Source organism: Eubalaena glacialis, chromosome 11 (genome assembly GCF_028564815.1).
Source record: "Eubalaena glacialis isolate mEubGla1 chromosome 11, mEubGla1.1.hap2.+ XY, whole genome shotgun sequence".
Taxonomy (NCBI): domain Eukaryota; kingdom Metazoa; phylum Chordata; class Mammalia; order Artiodactyla; family Balaenidae; genus Eubalaena; species Eubalaena glacialis.
In genome coordinates, this window is record NC_083726.1 from 24851856 (window position 1) to 24873926 (window position 22071).

At 35.9% G+C, this 22071-nt stretch overlaps 1 protein-coding gene across 5 annotated transcripts in view; it reads right to left on the minus strand.

The window, feature by feature from the left end:
- The window catches only part of NEDD1 (NEDD1 gamma-tubulin ring complex targeting factor), a 43738-nt gene extending 21921 nt beyond the window's left edge, over positions 1-21817 (minus strand). For 2 of the 5 annotated variants that reach the window (XM_061204499.1, XM_061204496.1), the window contains exons 1-5: positions 21760-21815; positions 19066-19209; positions 16094-16188; positions 12000-12116; positions 9039-9179 (exon numbers count right to left, since the gene is read on the minus strand). In XM_061204499.1, coding sequence (XP_061060482.1) covers positions 9039-9179; positions 12000-12116; positions 16094-16188; positions 19066-19201 — 489 coding nt within the window. In that variant the 5' untranslated portion in view covers positions 19202-19209; positions 21760-21815. Of the gene's footprint in view, positions 1-9038; positions 9180-11999; positions 12117-16093; positions 16189-19065; positions 19210-21492 lie in introns of all 5 variants that reach the window. The other 3 variants (XM_061204498.1, XM_061204494.1, XM_061204495.1) reach the window with 2 other exon arrangements.
- Positions 21818-22071: the final 254 nt, after the last annotated feature.

A 22071-nucleotide genomic window follows, 5' to 3' on the forward strand; every position in this document is an offset into this window, starting at 1 on the left:
ATATTCAAGATACTTCTAAGAAAAATAACAGCCAGCTTATAGGTCATAATTTGCTGACCCCTGCTATAAATATTTGGAAATGTTTTTTTAAAAAAATCACAAAAAGGAAAAAAAAAAACCATCCATAATCCTACCACCTAGAGAAAAACTGGTTAATAATTTGGAAGATATCCTTTAAGTATTTTTCTGTGTATATGTATGTTTGCGTTTGAGTAAAGTACCAACAGCAAACTTGGGACCATACTTTATTATTATAAAGTTAGCTGTGTTATTAATATATTCTACTACATGATTTTAATAGCTGGATAATATATGAATGCATGAGTATATCAATTTTGTCTAACTAATCTAATGATGGACACTTAGGTTATTTCCAATTTCCAAGTACCCTATTATTATTTTTTAAAATTGCTACTTTATAAAACAATTTGTATTTTATTGTTCACGCTTTAAAGGTTCTCGGTTGAAAAATGCTAAGTGACCATTTGTCTTCCTTCTTTTGTGAACTGCCCATTAATCTACTTTGCTTATTTTCTATTGGGCTATTAAGATTTTTAAAATACTAATTTGCAATTGATCTTAATATAATAAGGACATTAATGCTCTCATAGACATAAATATTTTCCCCATTTTCTTTTCAACTTTGTTGATTTTTATTGTCTTGCTTTTTGTCAGATTTTAGATTTTTATGTACTTAAATACATCAAACTTGTCCCATGACTTATGACGTTGTTCCTACACTTAGAAAAGTCTCCCCTTCACAGAGATAGGAATGTACATTCACATTCTTATAGCTTTATAGTCTCTGATACATATATGACTATATATATATATATGCATGTACATATACAAACATACATACATATACACACTCATAAATATACAGTATCTGTTCAACTCCATTCCTCCCTCTTCTTCATTCCCAGTGTCTTATTTCAAGCACCAATCATCTGTCACCTGAGCTACTGCCCATTTCCATTCTCAATGGCTTGCTATCCATCCTTCACACTACTGCAGCAATAACCTCTTCAAAATTGGAAATCTGAACGTAAATCTGCCTTGCTTAAAGTACCTGTAACTGGAGGACTCTGAGAAGATAGAGGTTATGATGGTGGCAGAGTTTTTTAATCTCCCTGAATCCCCCCATTTGTGTGTGTATGTGTGCACAAGCAGGCCTGAGACTGCTTATCTTTGCAAAGTCCTGCTTTCAAGATTGGCCCTTGGCTGGAGTCTTGGAACTTGGATTTTTGGAGGGTTCCCACCACCCTAGCTGAAGAGAGTGGCTCACCGACTGGTAAGAGTGGCTCACTGTGCCTAAACTGTTTGTGCAAAAGATATGGTTTATGGCTGAACCATGGCTGAACACCTGCTTTCCTTATTAGAGTTTGGAATTTCGGTACATGCTAGGTAGAGGGTGCCTAGGTAACCAACCTCCAATAAAGTCTCTGGCCAATGAGTCTCTAACAAGCTTCCCTGTAGACAATGTTCCATACATGTTGTCACAATTTGATGCTGGGGAAATTAAGTACATCCTCTCCACTGAGAGAACACTCTTGGAAGCTTATACTTGGCTTCCTTGGGACTTCACCCAATGCACCTTTTTCCCTTTGCTGATTTTGCTTTGTATCCTTTCACTGTAATAAATCATAGCCATGTGTATGACTACATGTTGAGTCCTGTGAGTCCTCCTAGTGAAACATTAAACCTGGTCTTGGGGAATCCCAGCACAGACAGTGAGTAGAAGTATGTGAGTGTGTGCGTATGTGTGTGTGTGTTTTACAGATAGATAGCAAACCAAATAGCAAAACTAAAACCCCATGAAAACATTTACAACAAAACTAGACCATCAGGTATCCCCATGAGCCCCAAAATACACATTAGTAAGTCAAACATTTAACAGCCATAGTCCTTCATAGTATTAGTATCTGTGCAAGAGGAAGCAGAAGGAAATTACAGGGACTGAGACAGATCTGAGAACAGGAAAAGCCCCAAATAGCCAAAAGGTATTCACAGGAAAGCATGGTGGCCAATTGATAACATCAGCTAGACCAGGAATATCCAATGCATTAGTGGTTCTGGGCAAGAGGTTTGCAGAAAGGTCTGAAGGGCTAGAGCAGTTTAGCTCCAATGAACTCCCAAAACTGTCCAGCCAAGGCATCTCCTTCCCAGGTCAGGGCACCATACTGAGAAGACACTACTAAGAGTGGAAACAAACTGAACGGGATGGAGTCAATATAGTTGAAGGAAAGTGAAAATTCACATATAAGTACAGGAGTAGCACAAAGCCAAGCAACCTCAGAAAAGTTAGAAAAGATACCCTCTAAACTCCATCTCTGTCTAGGAGTTCAGGGAAACTGACTTCACAGATAAATCAAAGTTATCTGAGTTATCATACAAAGTTATTATGAGAACAAAGAGAACAAGAAGAAAGACATTCTCAACAGATGACCAGAAAGACAATAAAATGATACAAGACCTTCAAAAACAACATAAATCAGAATTAGAAAACTCAGAAATGAGATGTCAGAACTTGGAAAACAATTAGAAATTTTAATCCTTTTAAAAATGAAGGCTACATTATGTAGCCTTCATTAAAGGTAAAAGGAATACAGAATGAATAAATACAACAAATAATACCGTAAAGATAGGTCAAAAAGGAAAGACTTTTTAAAAATCAAAAATAAGGAAAAAGTTAAAAATTATTTGAGAGACAGTAGTAAATCACTGAAGATAAGAAGATCCAACAAGGAAAAAACAAAGATAAAGAAAATATCAAATACTAAAAACTATAGTTCAAGAAAACTTCCTGAAAGAAGAAAAGATTTGAAACTACATGTTAATTGAGCATACCATGTACCTATGAATAGCAATACAGAATGACCAACACCAAGACATAGTCTAGTAAAATTACTGAATTTTAAAGGAAAAAAAAAATCTTTTGGACATACAGGGAAAAAGAACAAGTGACTTATAAGAAAAAAATACTTAAATTATCATCAGACATTTGAGACCAAAAATGATAGAGTAACACACTTGAACTCCTCAAGGAAAGAAAATGTGAGCCTGCTACTACTGAGTTATGTTGAAAGAGAATTTGTAATCTCAAGGAAAAAGTCAAAAGCAGAAAACATACACTCACGGAAACAATATTAACATATGTTACTCGTGATTATAAAAATTTGGAAAATACCTAAAATACAGAAATGTTTAAATAAGCTGTGGCATTTGAACAATGGAATATTATGTAGCCATTAAAAATTATAGTTATGAAGACTAGCAATATGAGAACACCTGGGATAGAACACTAGTAAGAAAAAGCAGAAGACAAGATTGGACCAACAGAATGATTATAACTTTATGGAAGGAAGACAGAGCTACACAGAGAAACTGCAAGAAAACATTCTTCAAATCACTTCCTATTAAAGAAAATTTAGAAGAGAAGAACAAAAGGAAAAATTATACTTTAAGAATATATAAAAATATACAAGTTTATTTTATGCCATGTCAATCATAAAACTGCTCAAAAACATAATATAAAGGCTAGAAAAGTATACAAATACTAAAGAAATATATAAAGAGAATCAAGAACATATTATACCATAGTATACAACTGTATACCAACATTCCCATATAACATAAAGGAAACCACTATTCTAGATATAAAGCTTTGTAGTCAGTCAAACTTTTTGAGTGCCAAAGTTCAGGTATAAACAAAACCAGTCAACCAAGTTAACCAAACTGGAATTAAATTCATTCTTGATAAAATAATTATTTTAAAAATGTAATTAATAATTGTTTACCAGATCTCCGTACTCATAAGGCTTATTAATACTCACAAAAGCTATACCTAAAATGTCAAAAATTTAACTGAAGAAAATGGACTTATTTAACATATACTGAAAAATGTTATATTTAAAATCTCACAGACATTGCATTTAAAAATCACTTTTAAATCTAAGGAATCAATAAAATAGGTCCACTTTTTAACTGCTTTCAAAAAGGCTGCAGTCTGAGAAAGGCAACACAGGTTAACCTATTTGTGAGCCTAAGCTGCTGAACTTGCCAAATCGCGACTTGCAATTATATTCTAAGGAGTCAGTCAGCCCTGGCAGCTCTGCAGAAGCAGTAAGGCTCTTTCTCCCCTGGAGACAGACACTGCGATCCACAAAAAACTAACAGCTTCAATTCAGCTCAGACACTTCAAAGTAAGATTCTCAACATATTCAGGCAATCTCATTTCCAATATGAAATTCAGTATAATGCAGATTCAGTGAGACTCCATGGTTTTGTCACTTTTGCTAAGAAATCAATTTGATGATTTTTAAAGATTTCAAATTCTTGATTGTTCATGGAAACAAAAATAGAAAATTTTAATTTAATCATTATATGTGCCCTACCTACTATTTTTCTCAAAAACTCAAACCCTATAGTAAAACTGTCAGCGTAGAAAATGGGCTGGGTGACAGTGTATTGGAATTGAATTATGTCAATTTTTAGACAGACTTGAAATTTTTATGAACATTGTTTAAATTAAAAAATGAATATTTAATATACTTGAAATTGTAAATGAATTGTGAGGAATCGTAATAAAAAAAAAAACCTCCACAGATTTCAATTATGCTGCCTGTAAAATGGAAACATAAGTATACAAAATCATAACTGTGACTTTCTTCACTAAGAAAACTGAGACTTCATACTTACATACACAGAGGCCAACTGGTATTTCCTAACCCATGCACTCTGCTTTAATGTTGTAGAGAAAAATGAAATAATATAGTACACGAAAAATATATAAACATTTGTTCCAGGAAAAGGGAAAAAGCCAACACACTCCAGTTCGATTTCTTCACCTTCTTTAATGCTCTCCTTATTCTAAGTTGCTCTAAAACACAAAATATGATTACTGAGGTCAAGTTACAACTGGTTAATTAGCAGGGATTTGGAGGGAAGGCATTAAACCTAAAGATGTTCAAACCAGTTTGCAGAAGTAAATCACAAAAGCTATTTTAGTAAATTAATATGATTATTCATTAAAAGTTCACACTAAAGCTCCCTAATCTCCACGTTAGGAACTATGTTAGCATCTCATCTAGACCAAAAAACAAAAACAAAAAAAAACCAAAAACAAACAAAACCCTGTTGAAAGTATATTTTCATTCTCACTTGACAGTTAAGGAAAAGGATGCTTGAGAGTTAAGTCACTTGCCCAGGTTCACACAGCTAGCTCTCCAAATAAATGTGGGATTTACAACATAAAGCTATACCAAAAAAGCTTATAGAGATGCCAACTGCCCAAGCAAGAGGCAGCAAGAACATGAAAATCTAGGTTCTGGTTCATCTGACCTTGCACAAGAGATAAGCTTTGAGCATTACTGTTTTCCTAAACTAGAAGATATATTCAGTTTTGCCATGCAAAGTAATCAAAGAAAAAAATCCTTTGAAAATCAACAATACAGCAACCTGTCACCTAGAATTTAAAAAAAAATTTTTTCATGTGAAGAAGAGATAAGAATAAATGTTGGACTCCTGCACAAAGTGACAAGAGAATACTGCAAAGTTTCCAGAAGTTTGGATCCTCAAATCCTTATACATTCAGCTGCCCCTGAGCCAGAAAGAGATTCAAAAGGAAACAATGCTACCACTCTTCAAGGGTCGACCTTCAGATCAGTCAATTAAGAATCTTGTGATCAGAAAGTCCTGGAATCTCAGTTTTCTCACTTGTAAAATGAGAATAACCTATACCTCACAAGTGAGTAGCAAAGAATAAATGAGAAAATGTAATGTAAAGCAATGATCACTATACTTGAAACACAATAAATGGTGGTAAGAATTCTACAAGGTGATAACCTCTGCCTGAATGCTCTCCGAACCCTCTCACCACCTACACTCACCCCAGTGGCAATCGGATGGTCTTTGTAATAAATAATGTTGGCATAATTATATACCTGTATGGAAAGATGAACCCCATCTCACACCATATACAAAAATTAATTTGAAATGGAGCATAATAGACATAAATTTAAGAACTTCTGTTCTTTTTTTTTTAAAGGCATTAAGAGAGTGGAAAGGCAAGCCGTAGGCTAAAGGAAGATATATGCAACGTGTATATCCAAAAGATGACGCCATCTGGAATACAGAATAAACTATAAATCAATCAGAAAAACAGAAATAACCCCAAACAAAAAGGAGAAACAGATTTGAACAGTGACCTCACAAAAGACAGTATATAAAAGTATGCCAACTCATTCAACATAGAAAAATGCAAATTAAAACCACAATGAGACAACTACACAACCATCAAAGTGGTTGAAGTTAATAAGATAGACAATATTTGGTATGAGCAAAAACGTGGAGCAACTGGATCTCACATACATTGCTGGGAGGAGTACACAATGGCACAAACACTTTAAAACCTTTATGGCAATTTTTAATAAAGTAAAAATTGATGCCTACCCTAAGACCCAGCAATTTCACTCCTGAGTATTTACTCAAGAGAAATGAAAACATATATCCATAAAAAGACTTATATAAGAGTATTCATAGTAGCTTTCTCACAATAGCTACAAACTGGAAACAGTTCATGTGTCCATCAACAGTAGAATGGATAAATAAATTGTGGCACATCCATATAATGGAATACTACACAGTAGTAAAACAGTATGAACTACTATTATTCCATGCAACAAAGCAAACATAATGAAGACTAAGAGAAACCAGACACATACAATTCTTTTAAGAAATATGAGGTAGTGACTGGAAAGGATTAAGATTCTGTATCTTGATTCTGGTAGTATGTAGTTACCCAGGTGTATGTATGTATAAAAATTCATCAAGCTGTGTATTTAAGATATATGTACTTTATTATATGTAAGTGATCTCAATTTTTAAAACTTTAAGATTTTACACACAATAAGGCCAAGAGCAATAACCAAACCTAATGTTTTCAGGACTATTCCTTCATCTTTTGTTTTAATAAGAAAACTCTCTAGCAAAATACAAAAAAAACTGAAATCTAAGAATATACATGGTAGTATCTGACCTAATATTTATGTTACTGAAAAGTCAACCCAGAATTTATAAATCTAAATTTAGCATGCTTCTAATATACCAAAGAAGAGGAGGAGGAAGAGGAAGAAGAAAGAGAAGAAGAAAGAAGAGGAAGAGGAAGGAGAAGAAAAAGAGGAAGAAGAAAAAAGAGGAAGAAGAAGGAGATTACTCTATTTCTTTAAAAAGCAAGGCATCTGAACACTAGATACGATTTTTTTCCAATAGTTCCAACTTCTGTGGGCTTAGGTTTTATGTTTCCATTATCATAATACAAATAACCAAAAAAATTACAAAAACAAAATATTATTTCCTATTTTTATGACAATATTAATACATTCTCTGTGGCAAATCACTTATCCTCATCCATAAAATGCAGAAAGTGAGATTACCTCTAAAGGCTTTTCTCAGTTCAAGGTTTCTATGATTCTAATATTCAACTAATCAAAAAATTCTGAGTTCCCTAAATGCCTTCCAAAATAAAAGCCAAACTTTGGTCTGGCATTCAAAGTCCCACATCAACACTGTGTTCCTGCTTACCTTTCTAATCTTTTTCTCACATTAGCCCTATATAGAACCCATATGCTTTCCTTTCTCCTTGTTTTTGTTCATATGATTTCCTCCATATAAAATATCCCTCTCCCAAAGTTCTTTATTAGCCTATTAAAATCTTTGTTATCTTTAAATGTATTCATCTACTCATATATTTATTGAGGATCTTTTCCATATAAGGCACAAAGTTAGACAATGGCTGAGTACAAAGAAACAAGACACGGTTCCAACTATAATGTGGACATGTAAAGAGCTAACCCTAATACAAGCTAGAATCAAATAACTGTCAGAGGTCAGTTTATATACTAGTAAAACAAAATCAGTTATTAGCCTTAGACCCAGCTGAAATCCTCCCTCCTTCAATTTTCTCTATTTTATTCCCGATCAGACAGTCTTCTCTGTTCTGGATCACCATAAGATTGTTTTTCACCAATCTTCCATAATATCATTTATATGTACATCTCTTTTATTACCTCAATACATATGAAATCTGAGAAAAGACTTTTTTCTGTACATTTTTAATATCCATTAAATTTTCCTTAAACACTAAATACTATTCAAATAATGATTTTAACGCTTTCAAAATTGAAGAGCTCCCATATTTTATCTAATAATACTTATGGCCAAAGTGATTACAATAAAAAGATTAAAAGAAGTTTCACCTCATTGGAAATTCCTGTGGAGAATTTCATGTAAAGTTAGCCAAGAATTAGATTTCTTGAGAAACTGAATTTATTCTTTTAAGAATTTTATAGACTAATTTTTTATAAAGAAAAAAATTCAATAATTGACTAATTTTCCTTTATAAAAATTTTCCCTAAATACTCATATTAACCTGAAATACATAAATATGCTTTGATACTTTAACTATCACATACTTGAAACAAACAAACAAGAAAACTCAATTTACCCTGTGCCTAAATATTGGGTTAGCCAAAAAGTTCATTTGGTTTTAAGTAAAAATAAAAGACATTTTTCATTTTCACCAAGAACTTTATTGAACAATGGATTCATTAACCAAACAAACTTTTTGCCAACCCAATACAATTATTCCATGTCCACCAAACAGAGTATTTATGAACATAAGTATCTATCTTGTAGCTGACATAGTTTAAGCTATGCAACACTTCTATAATTGTAATGTCATAATTAATATCCATTCCTTTGGCTTAGTCTATTAACAATTATCTGTATTTTTTATACATAGTTAAGTTCTAGGAGCATGTGACTATTCAATGGCATAACCGAACTCATGTAAGCACCATCATCTAGTATGAATTAGCTTTTGCATACTACCATTAAAGAACAGATACCTAAGTTTTTTGAGTGAGCTAAATGCAAATTTAAAATACTCAGTTTTAAAAACTCAAATTCATTGTCTTATGTAAGATAATTAAAAAATCTATCTTATCAACTTTATTTTGAATAAACCCATACTGTACCTGGTTACTACCATGGCCAAAAGGAGTACTAGATAAATTAGTGGTTACACTGTGCAAAATAATTTCACCACTGAGAGATCCAGAAGCAATGTAGCAGTCATTCCAATTATATGTTACACAAGTTACTTCATCTTTATGATCCTGAATGAAAGAAATGAAAGTAAATACAGTGCCACACAACCTTCAAACAGCGTATTTTCATGGTTTTTTGTAAATTTCATGTTTTGTAACTATTATGTATTTGTCAATCTAATATATGCTTTAACATTTTCCTCAAATAACCCAAAAAAAAATTACTCAAATGAGTAGTAAACTATCTGATTAACATCAAGTCTTTTCAGGGAATAAAGATTTATTTTTCATAACCATAATAATGGTCAGGCACCCTGAAACAAGAGACAAAAAGGAAAGGTAATTTTCTAAATGGCAGTATGTCTACCTTAAAGAATTCACTTCCACTGACAAGTAACATTTATTGCAAGTTGATTATTATGAGAGTCCCTGCCCTTGAGAATATTACTGTTCAACTGAGAAGACAGGACATTTAAGTGAACATGCAAATGGCAGAATGAATGCTAAATGAGTGGCAGAGGCAAAGTGTCAGAGGAAAGAGAGTTATCACTGTGAACTGAGTTGACAGAGGAAGCTTTATGGAAGACAGAAAGCTTGAGTTCAACATTAAAAAAAGTAATAAGAGGTAAGTTAGGGGAAGGAGAAAGAAACCTGACACTGCAACATAGAAGAGAGCAAAAAACAAAAGCCCCAAAGCCAGAATGAGCAAAGCATGTTTGAGAGTTGATGGCTGCTGCTTCCATCTGCTGAGTACCGACTAAGGCTGGGAGTTTTATATATTATTATTAATCTTTAGAACAATCATGGGAGGCAAGGCCATTTTCCCCATTTGATAGATGAGTTAACTAAGGTTAAGAAACTGTGCAAGCTCACAGAACTGCCAGTGATAGAGCCAGGATTCAATCCAGGTCATATTCCAAAGCTTATTTTCCTCTCATTATACTCGACTGTCTCCCAAATCCAAAGGGGAATCCACTTTGAGGAAATAAAACTGTTCAGTTTTAAACAAACTGAGTTCACAAGGACTATGTTTTCCAAAATTAAATTAGAGATATCTAGCCTAGGAGCACAGTGATCAGCATAGTTTTTAACAGTTTGATGTCATACCTTAATAAGATAAACAAACCAACCTTTGTATCTTGTAATTAGATTAATGTAATATCAAGAATAGTAGCTATAATATTCCACTTATTTTACAACTTTTTCAAATGGTCCTTGAAGCATGCTGGGAGATGCCTTTACATTTTACTGCTTTTTTAAATCAAACAAATGCCATCCTGAGGAAAAGAATATCTGATAAGAAAGGAAAAAGAAGGAGTGGACATACAGTGCATCATTCCCATTTGAGAAATTATAACGTGGGGTCCAATACAATTTCTATGACTTTGTAAAGAGGCAGGTGTATCTTCCTGACTTCAACTGTGGAAAATAAGTCATTCAGCTGAGGAGAAAAATGAGTAGAATTTTGCCATGTAAGGAGGGATGGGAATAAGTGATGCTCCTAAAATGTGTGACACTGTATGACAAAACTGGCCACAGACTTCTAATCTCTTCTCAATTCTTTAAGATATTCTTTATTCATACTAGGTATATCCCCCTAAATAGCTTTAATTCAATTATTTCGTAATTTAAAAGATTAAACAATGAATAATATCTGAGTGTGCCTCTCATCTTTGCCCTTACTAGTTGCTTGACATTGAACAAGTTCTTTAATATCTCTGAGTCGGAGTTTCTCCATCTGTACTTAGGAATAATACTACCTGCTTTGCAGAGTTGTTGAGATAGATAGAGTAAATATGTTAAGCACAGTGGCTGGCATGTCAAAGAATTCAATAAAAGTTAAGTATTCTCATTATTGGCAACTTTTCAATTTTCCTGAAGACTCTTCAAAGTTTAGTTAATACTTAAAATAATGAACTTCCAAAAGTAATATTTTAAACAGCAATCATAAGATTATATCTCAACTTAGCTAAGAGAAAACCATTCTTCTATATACTATTTCTCTAGTAAGAATTAACTCAATGACATTAAGATACGTAATAAAATTATAATGATCTCTGGTATTTGCTTCAAAATACTCTGAAGGTCTGAGGATGAGAGAGTAGATGAGCACATAGATAAAACAATATTGGCCATGAGTTGATCATCACTGAAATCAGGTGATGAATACATGGATGATGAGTTAAAGGAAGTTCTTTCTCTGTGTATATAGGTATGTGTGTGTATAGATTAAAATATGTTTAAAATTTTGCATATTAAAACTTTTTTAAAAGACATAAAAATTAAAAATAATTCAAAAAATAAACTTCCAAATATTGAAAGGACAGAAGTCCAAAAAAACAATCGCGACCAGGGGCTTTCATGATGATTATTTTCATTTTCTGAAACTGCAAAAAGCTAACTATTTAAAGAAACACTAACTGTAAGTAGTAAACTATTTTAGAAACATTTCATTACCAAGATGAAAATACATACACACAAACTGTAGCAGAGAACTAAGAAGCCATATCCCCAAAGACTGTCATCCCAAAACCACTCTCATTATTTCAAAGTGCCTTAAAAAGATCTCTAATGACAACAAACCATTTTTTTTTTTAAATGAAGTAAGCGGTTCACTCACACAAGAGCAGACCAAAGTGAAAAAATAAGGAAAAAGTTTTAACCCCAGCAATATAGCAATATAGTAACATATGTGGAGGGAAAAATAAACCAAAAAAACAAAGTTTTTGGCTACACAGCATCTTTATTTTCCCTAACAAATCTCACTTCAATTCTGAAGCAGCTTATTTTTATCATAAAAGCTCAAAATTAAAAGTTTGGTAACTATTCCTAATAAACACATTGTGGGATACCCATTTCTGTAAGGATTAAAAAAAAAAAGTTGCTTACCTTAAGAGATCGATGAACTCTTTTTGATTTTAAATCCCAAATATTAACAGTGTTATTTAGGCCTCCGCTTACCAAATACATTGATGTTGAATTTAAACTGACACATGTCTGCTTTTGCTATTAAAGAAAAAAAAAGTCACATTAACTTAACAGAGCCCAGAGATGACTTTCAAGTCTCACCCAACACTTAGTAAGCACATGAAAAATATTTGTTGAGTTAAATGCTATAAACATGCCAATTCTTGTACTAAAGATTCACCTCTCATTATCTGTCCCATGGATTCAATAGTTTGCAAAGTGTTCAAAAAGGCTTTAAGGAAATCAGCCAGATTCATGTTCTAGTCCACAGAAAGGTGGTGACAGAGGAAGCTTACGAAATACCAGCAAGTCTTGGGCTCCCATCAGGGCTTACTTGCCCTTAATATTTCCCTTTAATAAAACCTGGTCTTAGACTCCCACAGAATATCTCACATTAAAATCAACCCACAGCTCAGGAAATTCTTAAGGTAGAGGGAACTGTAAAGAATGCCTAGTTTAAAACCCTCGTTTTACAGAGGGGCAAAGGTTTATAAAGAGGATAAGATACTAGTCCAGTGTCACAGCAAATCTCCCCCTAATGGCCCAAGTCTCAAACATCATGTCATCAGAATCTAACTCTACACTCTCCCCCACCACTGTAAAGGTCCCATTCATCCAGCTCCTCAAGATAAAAGTCCAGAATTAACCTTGATTCCTTGTTCTCCCTCTGCCCAATCTATCAGTAAGTTCTCTAAACTACAAGCCTAAAATCTATCCCACATGGGCCCCCCTTTATCTACTGTCACTGCTAGCACCCTAATCCAAACCTTGACAAAATACAACAGCAGACTCCTAACTGGTTGTCCTGCTTCCACTCCTGCTTCCTAACATCCCATGCTCCATAAGTAGAGTGACCTTTAAGAAATGTAAATCAGATTATGCGTCTCTCATTTAAAAATCTTCAATGGCTTCCAATCACACCTAGAATAAATTCCGAACTCATCATTAACCTGGCTTTCAAAGTCCTATTCATCTGGCCCCTTCTTACCTGGTCTCTCACCATTTTCCTGCTTATCCACTAATTCTCTAGCCACACTGACCATCTTCCATTCCATAAACACTATATTTGCCTCAAGGCTTCTACACAGCTAGTCTTGCCTGGAAAGTTAATTTCCCTGAATCTTGGCTTGAATGGCTGCTTCTGGTCAATAGATATCAACTTAAATGCCACAACTTCAGGAGACCTCCCTTGGCCACCTAACGTAACTTGCTATCTCAATATCTTATTTTAGCTCTCTGCATAACAACTTATCACTATCACTCAGTATTCTGTTTACTAGTTTATTGTCTCTCACCAGAATGTCAGTTTCCTTAGAGCAAAGACCATATCCATGTTCAATAAATATTTATAGAACAAACGGCTAAAGTACAGAGGTAACCAAGTTTTTCTCACAATGAGTATCTATGAGTGTCATCTATCTGGTAGTACCATCAGTAACTATGCTACAAAGCACAGTATTGCATGTTTTTTTCTATTTAATTTTCAGATACACTACGTAGTTACATTAATTATTCTCACCTCCAGCTGAATACCATGAGGGGAAAAAAGAGAAATGAATTCCAAAGGGGACATTCTGTGACTTAGTTAAAGGTTAAAAGGCAAACTATGTAGGTGTAGGCAAGTCATGTCACCTTTCTGAGCCTACATTTCTACACCTGAGAAATGAGAGATGAGGACTAGATCTACTGCCCTTGAGAGTCCATGCATCTCTAAGACATCCTCTGCTCAAGAGAGCACCAGATTCTCAAAAGGGTGCAGATAACCCCCTTTCCCTCCCCCAAGGCTTCTTCCAGCTCTGAAATTCTGACTGAGTCAAAATTATTAACACATACAAAAATATCAGGAGCACATTACATCAATGTTTCAGTATGGTCGCTATAATTCTCTTGCAGGTCATTCTAGGAACTGACTTTAGTCTAAACAGACTAGTAAAAGTTAGAATCTGGTTATCATTGCAGATCAGGACAGTTTGCTAAGAGCTATCAAAATAACCTTTAAAGAAAACAGACAAGAAGGGCATCCATCAAAGATCAATATATTAGGATTCTAATCATCGAAAACCACTCAAATTATTCTTAAGGGCTCAGAACAAAACCTGTATTTACAGCTGCTTACCCTAATGATAGAAGATCTTTTTTATGTTAATAGATGATTAATGTAGCTAATGAACTTAAATAACTAATGGAAATTGAGTGGTTATTACAGAAATCCTGTACCCTAAGACACAAGCAATGGGTGGAATTTTAAAATCTGAAAATAACATCAGGTCAAATTTCTAGGCTATATGGTAGCCTATCGTATCCGTTATAATACTGTTAAGACCAATATGTCTACTTTAAAGAGGTAAAATACAAAGTCAAAGAAAATAAATATGAAACTTAATAAAGTTCCACCTTAAAAATAATGTGAAAATAAGTAGGATAGAACCTTATTTTCCCAATGAGCAAAGGCCTAATATCTCAAATGGTACATAAGTAATAGGACTTGGATCCTATGAAGCAAAGGTTACCAACACACTAATATGTTATAAGAAATTACTAATAAAGACTAAAAAACCAATGGTTGTAAAATATTTTTTGTAAGTAAACTAAGGCAGATTTAAATTATAACTACAATGATCTCACTTTCATCAACCTGCATTCTGATATGACTTAACTGTGGGAAACAGAACTACAGCAACTAATGTAAAATATTCACAAAATCCTTAAAGTGGTGTCACACTTGTAAATATGTCATTTTTATATTTTACACATTAACAACAACAAAAAAAGGTCCCAAACTGGTTCTAAGGCAACGCATAAAAGTAGTGTGTGTATGTGTGTAGATAGATAGATATATAAATAGTGGTAGAGGTGGAAATCGAAATTGTTCTGATGTTGATATTTAATTCAGCAAATGTTTGCTGCCCACCTTTGACATGATCTGAAGATCCAAAGATGACTAAGATGTTCCACCTGCTCTTGAAGAGTACAGTTTGCCTTTATTGCCCAGCGACACTCTCTGCCTCAATTTCACTTACTGAGGTTGATAAGCAAACGTCATTCCTACCCTTAGCAGACATTCTCTCTGCCCCAGTCTCTTAATATCTGTGGGCTGGAACTGATGCTGAGATCAATCCAACAGATACCTTTAGGAAAGGACTGATAGAAATCCTAAGTCCTTTTTACGTTAGATGAGCTTATATTCCAATGTTCTGCTGTGTTCTACTCCACTGTAATTGGAGTAGAACAATTATTAACTGGGCTGCCTTATCTACTCCAGTGTGTAAAATTATGACAATTCATAACGGTTTACAGTCTGCTACGAAAACTATGAAATTTAAAAAAAGAACAAGCTACCAACTAACTACTTATTCCTTTTTATTTAGATCTTATTTAAAATGGAAATAGCTTTCAAGAAGTGTGTGATTGGAAATAAGAAAGCCAGCATTATCCTGAATCAGAGGGATTAACTTGTAAAACTAAAGGGTAAGAACATATAGTGAGAGCTTCATTTAAATGCTCTGGTACCAAAGCTCTGGGACAAAGGCATCCTGTTGCAGGAGAGCTTGGGGAGACTCAGGCAGTACCATGTGGACAGAAGCTAAAGCAGAAGGCTACCATCAGATAAGGCTCTTTAGCTGATGGTCCTGAGCCCAATGTCAGTAAAGGTAGGGCTACTTCACTAGGACTCTTCTGCTCAAATCAACTCAGTGACCTTGGTGGAACATCATCCTAAAAAACCACAGCAATACCAGAGAACCTCCCACAGAGGGGAAATGGAGAAAGTAACTGCCTAGTTGACGAAATCTAAGTCCTTGATTGCTCCCCTAGGACCTAATATTATTTTACCTAACGATGTTTCAGTAAGCACACTTATTTCACCTTTAAGTGTTACTGTATTATTTTAAGCTCAGGTTAAGAATAATGCTTTGAAACACCTTTATATTTAGTTGTCAGTACCATAATAAATAAGCAATTACCACCCAAGCAAAACTAAGATTTTTAAAAGTTAAAAAAAACAAAAAAAAACTTACCCCTTCACCAAGCTCTAAAAGTGGAACAGGTTTACATTTGCAACTTGAAACAACTATTTTGTCACCACTGGAAGATGCTGTCACTAGAAAGTTATCTAAATGAAGAGTTATGGAGAATCGAAAAATCCATGAGCAGCTCTAGCACTCGACTATCATTATAAGAATTGAGATGATAAAAGCAAGCACATTAAGCAACGAATATAGCTGATACATTAGCTTTCAAAACTGGCTCAAATTACTAATTACTAAGACTAATTCTCTTTACTACTACTGCAGGGAAGAACTATCCTTTCTGATTTTGCTATCACTTGAAAGCTATTTAACCCATGTGAAATACTACTCCATTTTCAAAGAGTAGGCCAGAAGGTCTAATTTTATCCTTCAAGAATGAGAGCATGATAAAAGCAACATCGGGCAAATATCAACCAGCCTTTTCATCTATAAATACTGTTTAAGATAGCTATTTAGCAACGCAGTGCTTGATACCATTTTAAGCTAGGAAGCAAATATCCACATTAGTCTCCTATTTTTCCACTAAAAAATAAAGCCTGATATTTTCTCAGGATGGAATCTTTGTGACAGAGTGTTTTAATCTTAAATGTATTAAGAATATTACAGTATATGTAGCAAATATAAATAAGTGTGGTTACACAGCAACTATGTTCTGGGAGTTTTGACTTTATTTCAATTCAATTAAATTTATATTATTTAAAACATAATTTTAAATTATTAAAATAAATTATTTAAAATTTAATAATTTAAAATTATATTTTCCTTATTTTACATAAATTATAAGTGGAATAATCAGTGAACACAAAACAATGTAAGTATTTTAAAACTAAAATGACTAAATACAATAATATAACCAAGACCAAGAGTCTGATTTTGAGTCAAAACAAATTAAAATATCAGAAGTTTAAACCTATACTTTTAACAAGCAAAGTCTTAACTGCATTACTTTTGGATGATTTACATAACATTCAGATATTTTGTGAACAGACCATGGATTGTAATTTTATTATGATATATGATTCAAACAAAATCACTTCCACCTACCTAGATATTACAGCATTGAGAAAAATAAATCATTTCCCTTTCCTTGGCTTCTTCCTATGTTTATTGTTACTTTTCTCCTTAGAATATATTAAAGAAAGGACTGAAAGAAAATAATACAAGAGGGTACTCTAGTTACTCCTTTTATTTCTCATGTAGTTCCAGAAATCACGAGAAAGTGAGGAATATTACCTAGAGAACCAAAAAAAGAAAACTAATCTCCCTGGCACCTCACCATTAACGCTGTCCTTGGAATCCATGCTAAGTGGTCCTTAAATCTCTGAGTCTGGGAATTCCTTGGTCTTCAGTAACTAACCTCTATGGAAGGCATCAAAGCCTCAGTAGGTATAAAACTACACAAAGGTTTTCAGTGCACATGTACTTGTACAACAAAACTATCCAGAAATAAGACCAGTTTCCAAAAGTCATAGGACACCATCACATAGTTACATCAGTTCTGTTGATAGACCATTAAGTGGTTTATCAGTAAATGTATCAACTCCTAATAAAACTCATTGGGGAAAAAAAATAATAAATCTCATTAAGAACTGCTACTTTTATGCAGTGAGTAACAAGGAAAATTAAGCTCTAAACATAATAAAAATCTAATAATAGAAGCAACCTCACATATTTGTGACTCTTTTTAAAACATCTTACCCCACTATATATCTGGAGAGTCCTTCAAAAATGCAGTCCCTTCACCATGAGTTTGATTAATAGAGCACCAAAGTTATTTATTTTGCTACTTTAACACAAAATCAAGGAATGATGAAGAGGTAAATTTAATTCAATAAGAAAATTCATCATTTTTGTTATGTATTTGCAAGAATAATTAGATTGAGCATGAAAACTTCTAATGTTTTTGTTCATGAATCATTCATATTTTAAAGCTTTGATATTTTTACTTTCATCAGGAAGCAGAATATTACTACTTTGATACTGATAAGATCAGACACATGTTAAAGCTTAATCTGTTGTTTAAGAAATAGTGTATGCGTGTGAGTTCCACAGACAAATGATTATTTCTAGCATACCAAGTATACAGAACATTTTCATACAAAAGGTGGTAAGAATACTTTGTTTACAGCAGTGGTTCTCAACCGAGGGTGATTCTGGCTCCCAGGTGACATCTAGCAATCCTGGAGATGATTTTTGGCTGTCACCATTGGGGCTACTGGCATCTGGTTGGTAGAGACCAGGAAGGCTTCTAAACATCCTACAATGCACAGGGCAGCCTCCATAACAAAGCATTATCTTGCCCAAAATGTCAATAGTGAGATATTGAGAAATCCCTATTTATGAATTCATTTTATCCACATTTAGGAACTTATTAAGACAGGGAGGATGTCAATCAGAAACATAAAAACCTTAGGAAAGTTCAATCTAGACAATTTTCCTGTCTTTTTGGGAAACAAGACTATTTTCATCACAGATAGAAAGGAAAAGAAATACAGAGAATACATCAGTAAGATGGGAATGTTTGACAATTTTTATCTCTTCCCTCAACCTTTGCTTCTGCCTTCAAGTTCTGTCTTTAATTTCCCAACCAGATCCACAAATATCCAAACACAGACACAAAACATCATTCCAGAACCTTTCAGAACTTTTCCCACTATTACCTACCTTATTCCATTTGATTTAATAACAAACTGTTAATAACAAAACTAATTCTATGATCTAGTAGCTAACATATTTTTAATAGCAGTGTTTTTCAATGTAGTGAATGCAAATAAGTTTTTAATGAAATCAACAGAGAATATCAGTGTGCATCATGATATACTGTTTACTAAATTCCTATTTCACTTTATATTTCACAGCTATGCCAAATATATTTCTCATTATGGATCACATGCAAAAGTTTCATTGATACTGGTTGTTTAACCTAACAAAAAGTGATTGTTTAAAAAAGAAAAGGATACTATTGCTGCTCCAACACACTGAGCTGATTCCATGTGGTGATGTGTGTGGGTTGAACTTATCCACCAATGTCATAGATGAAGCATCCCATATTTTAACATCATCTCCCGATGAAGCAAATCTGAGGTTTTCCTGCATGACTGCACCTGCAAATAGTTTAAAACAACATATTTTAAAAACAATTAAGGAGAGGTTTTAAAAAAAGAGTTAAGGGCTTCCCTGGTGGCGCAGTGGTTGAGAATCTGCCTGCCAATGCAGGGGACACGGGTTCGAGCCCTGGTCTGGGAAGATCCCACATGCCGCGGAGCAACTGGGCCCATGAGCCACAACTACTGAGCCTGCGCGTCTGGAGCCTGTGCTCCGCAACAAGAGAGGCCGCGATAGTGAGAGGCCCGCGCATCGCGATGAAGAGTGGCCCCCGCTTGCCGCAACTAGAGAAAGCCCTCGCACAGAAACGAAGACCCAACACAGCCAAAAATAAAATAAATAAATAATTAATTAATTTTAAAAAAAAGAGTTAAAATGAGGCATCTTATCTAAAACAAGTGGCTCTCTCGTTCGCTTTTGTCCCAGAGATTGTGCTCACCACAAAGTGTTTGGAGTGATCTCTCTAAAACATAAACCAGATCACATTCTCTTAGCTGACCTTTCCAATGACTCTCCAGAACAATTACAATGAAGTCCAACCTCCTTAGCGTGCCTTACACAAACTGGCCTGCTGTAACATTCCTACCTCTCTTTCCCAGGGCCACCAAACTCACTGGCCTTCTTTCTCACCTCCGAGTCTTTCTGTTTGCAGCCCCATCTGCCTGGAATGGTCTTTCCCGATTTCCCAAGGTCATCTCCTTCACATCATTCCAGTCTCAGCTCATGTTTCTTCCTCAGAAAGGCCTTCCCTGACCACCATGGCTAAAGCTGCTCCATACCAGTTGTCCTATATCCCATTACCCTGTTTCATTTTTTATGGCCCTTCCTGCTATCTGCGGTCTTATTCTCATGTCTGACTCCCCTTGCCTTGAACAAAATAAAGATCCTTAGGATAGGGATTTCATCTTGTTTACTACCAGTCTTGAAACATTCCTGGCACACAGCTGGTACTCAACAAATAACTGTTGGATAGGTAACTTCCTTACCTTTTAAAAAATTTATGATAAACTGTAGCACTCCTACAGGTCAGAATCCCGCCATGGCAGGTTTTCCAATTAAGTCTAAAATTAGCAAATACAGCCTAAGAAGATGTCACTAAGTCCCTATACCAACACACGGTCTACAATGCCTTCGCTTGTATTATCTGTTCACAGTATACAGTTCAAACACAGAATTCTGACAAAGTGATTTCATAAACCAAGGCAGTCTAGAAGACAAAAGGCAAGTAGTAATGCATGACGGCTAAGAAAAAAATGCTGAGAAATACCTGGGAGAAAGGGGAAGGGAAGGGATAGGGGCCTAGAAATATACCCTTCACACCTTCCTGGTGTGGACAGTGCAAGAGTGCAGCAGCGCATAAGTGATATTACAGACAGGTTCCCAAGTCATCAACAAAGCATCACACTTAACGAGGAGCAGACTCTATTTCAGAGGACAACCTAAAGGCATAACAAGTTACAGGGCTCTTTCATTCTCCAGAGACAAAATTTCAATGTGTTTATAAAGAAGCTAAAACTTTTGTTAACTAGAAAAGCCACCTATGTGATTCACTATGCTTCATTCATCAGATAAATACAGTTCTACTAAGAGCCGTTAAGTCATCTGTTGAAATGTAGACACAGTGTTTGGATTTGGTGCCTTAACAGGTGGTAACATGTGCCCTTTCGGATCCCTACTCAACAACAATGAAGTGCTGGAAAGGCATCTGTAAACCCAGTAAAAACCACTGAAAGATATCTTTACTATAATCTTAGACCATTCCTGTTGAGCGGCGTGATGGAGCGGAAAGATCCCTTTAGACCTGGCTCAGATGATCTGCCCCATAGTTAGATGACAGTCACTTTGGCCAAGTCATTCAACGTCGGTCTCCTCCTCTCAAAGTGGAGCGGGGAAGGGCCCACCAACCTCAGTCTTCCGAGAACTGAGTACATTTTAAGGGCGGGGCATCATATCAGCCTCAGGAAGAGGCTCCCATCAAAACTGAGCTGTCAGGACACAAGGCGGTAGCACCGTCAGCCCCGGACTCGGGGAGCGCGGCTACAAAAAACAATTCCACTACGACTTAGCTTAAACAAAAGTTCTAGTAAATTTCAAATTTCAGTAAAAACCCAAAATGCATTTTACTTGCAGGAGTCTTGCTCAACTGGGGTTACCTCGTAAAATGCATTTGAGCGCCTGCTAAACGAGTTGGATTTGAGAGGTTTACAAAAAGAGAACGGGACTGTAGACAAGCGGCAAACTTTCCGGAGGCAGCGCAGCCCCCAGAGCCGCCACCGACTTACCCCAGTTGACCCGGGCCACCTCTCAGGCCCGACCGGAGCCCGTCGCAGGGGGAGGTGCGCGACCCCGGCCCGCGGCTCCCTGGCACTTCCGCGCCAAACGCGCCGCCGCACCCCTGCCCGGCAACCGTCCGGAGCGCCAGGCTGGCCGTGGCCCCGGGACCCCAGGGGCCTCCGCCCCGCCCCCTGAGGTGACCGGAGAGCGGGTACCAGTAGAGGGCAAGTACTCGGCAGGCGTCAGCCCCTACCCCGGGCCCTCCGGAACCTCACCTCTCAGCCGCCGTACACCGGGGGCCACGGCGCGGCCCTCTCCGGCGCTGGGCTTCCGGTTCCCGCCTGGACTGTTAAACTTCGGCGGCCGGAAGTCCCGCCCCCGAATGGCGTCACCGGGAGAGACGCTGCCCCAAGCGACGGCTCGGGTTGGTGGCCAGGGGCAGGGCCAGGGCCAGGGACGGTGCTGGGCCTGGGTGGGGGTCCTGGTCCTAGCGCCTGGGAGGGATCTGCGAGCCTGGGCGGCTCCCTCCACGCCCCACCGATGGCGCTAGGGCCAGCGGCTGCTGCCCTTTTGTCATCCATTTGTTC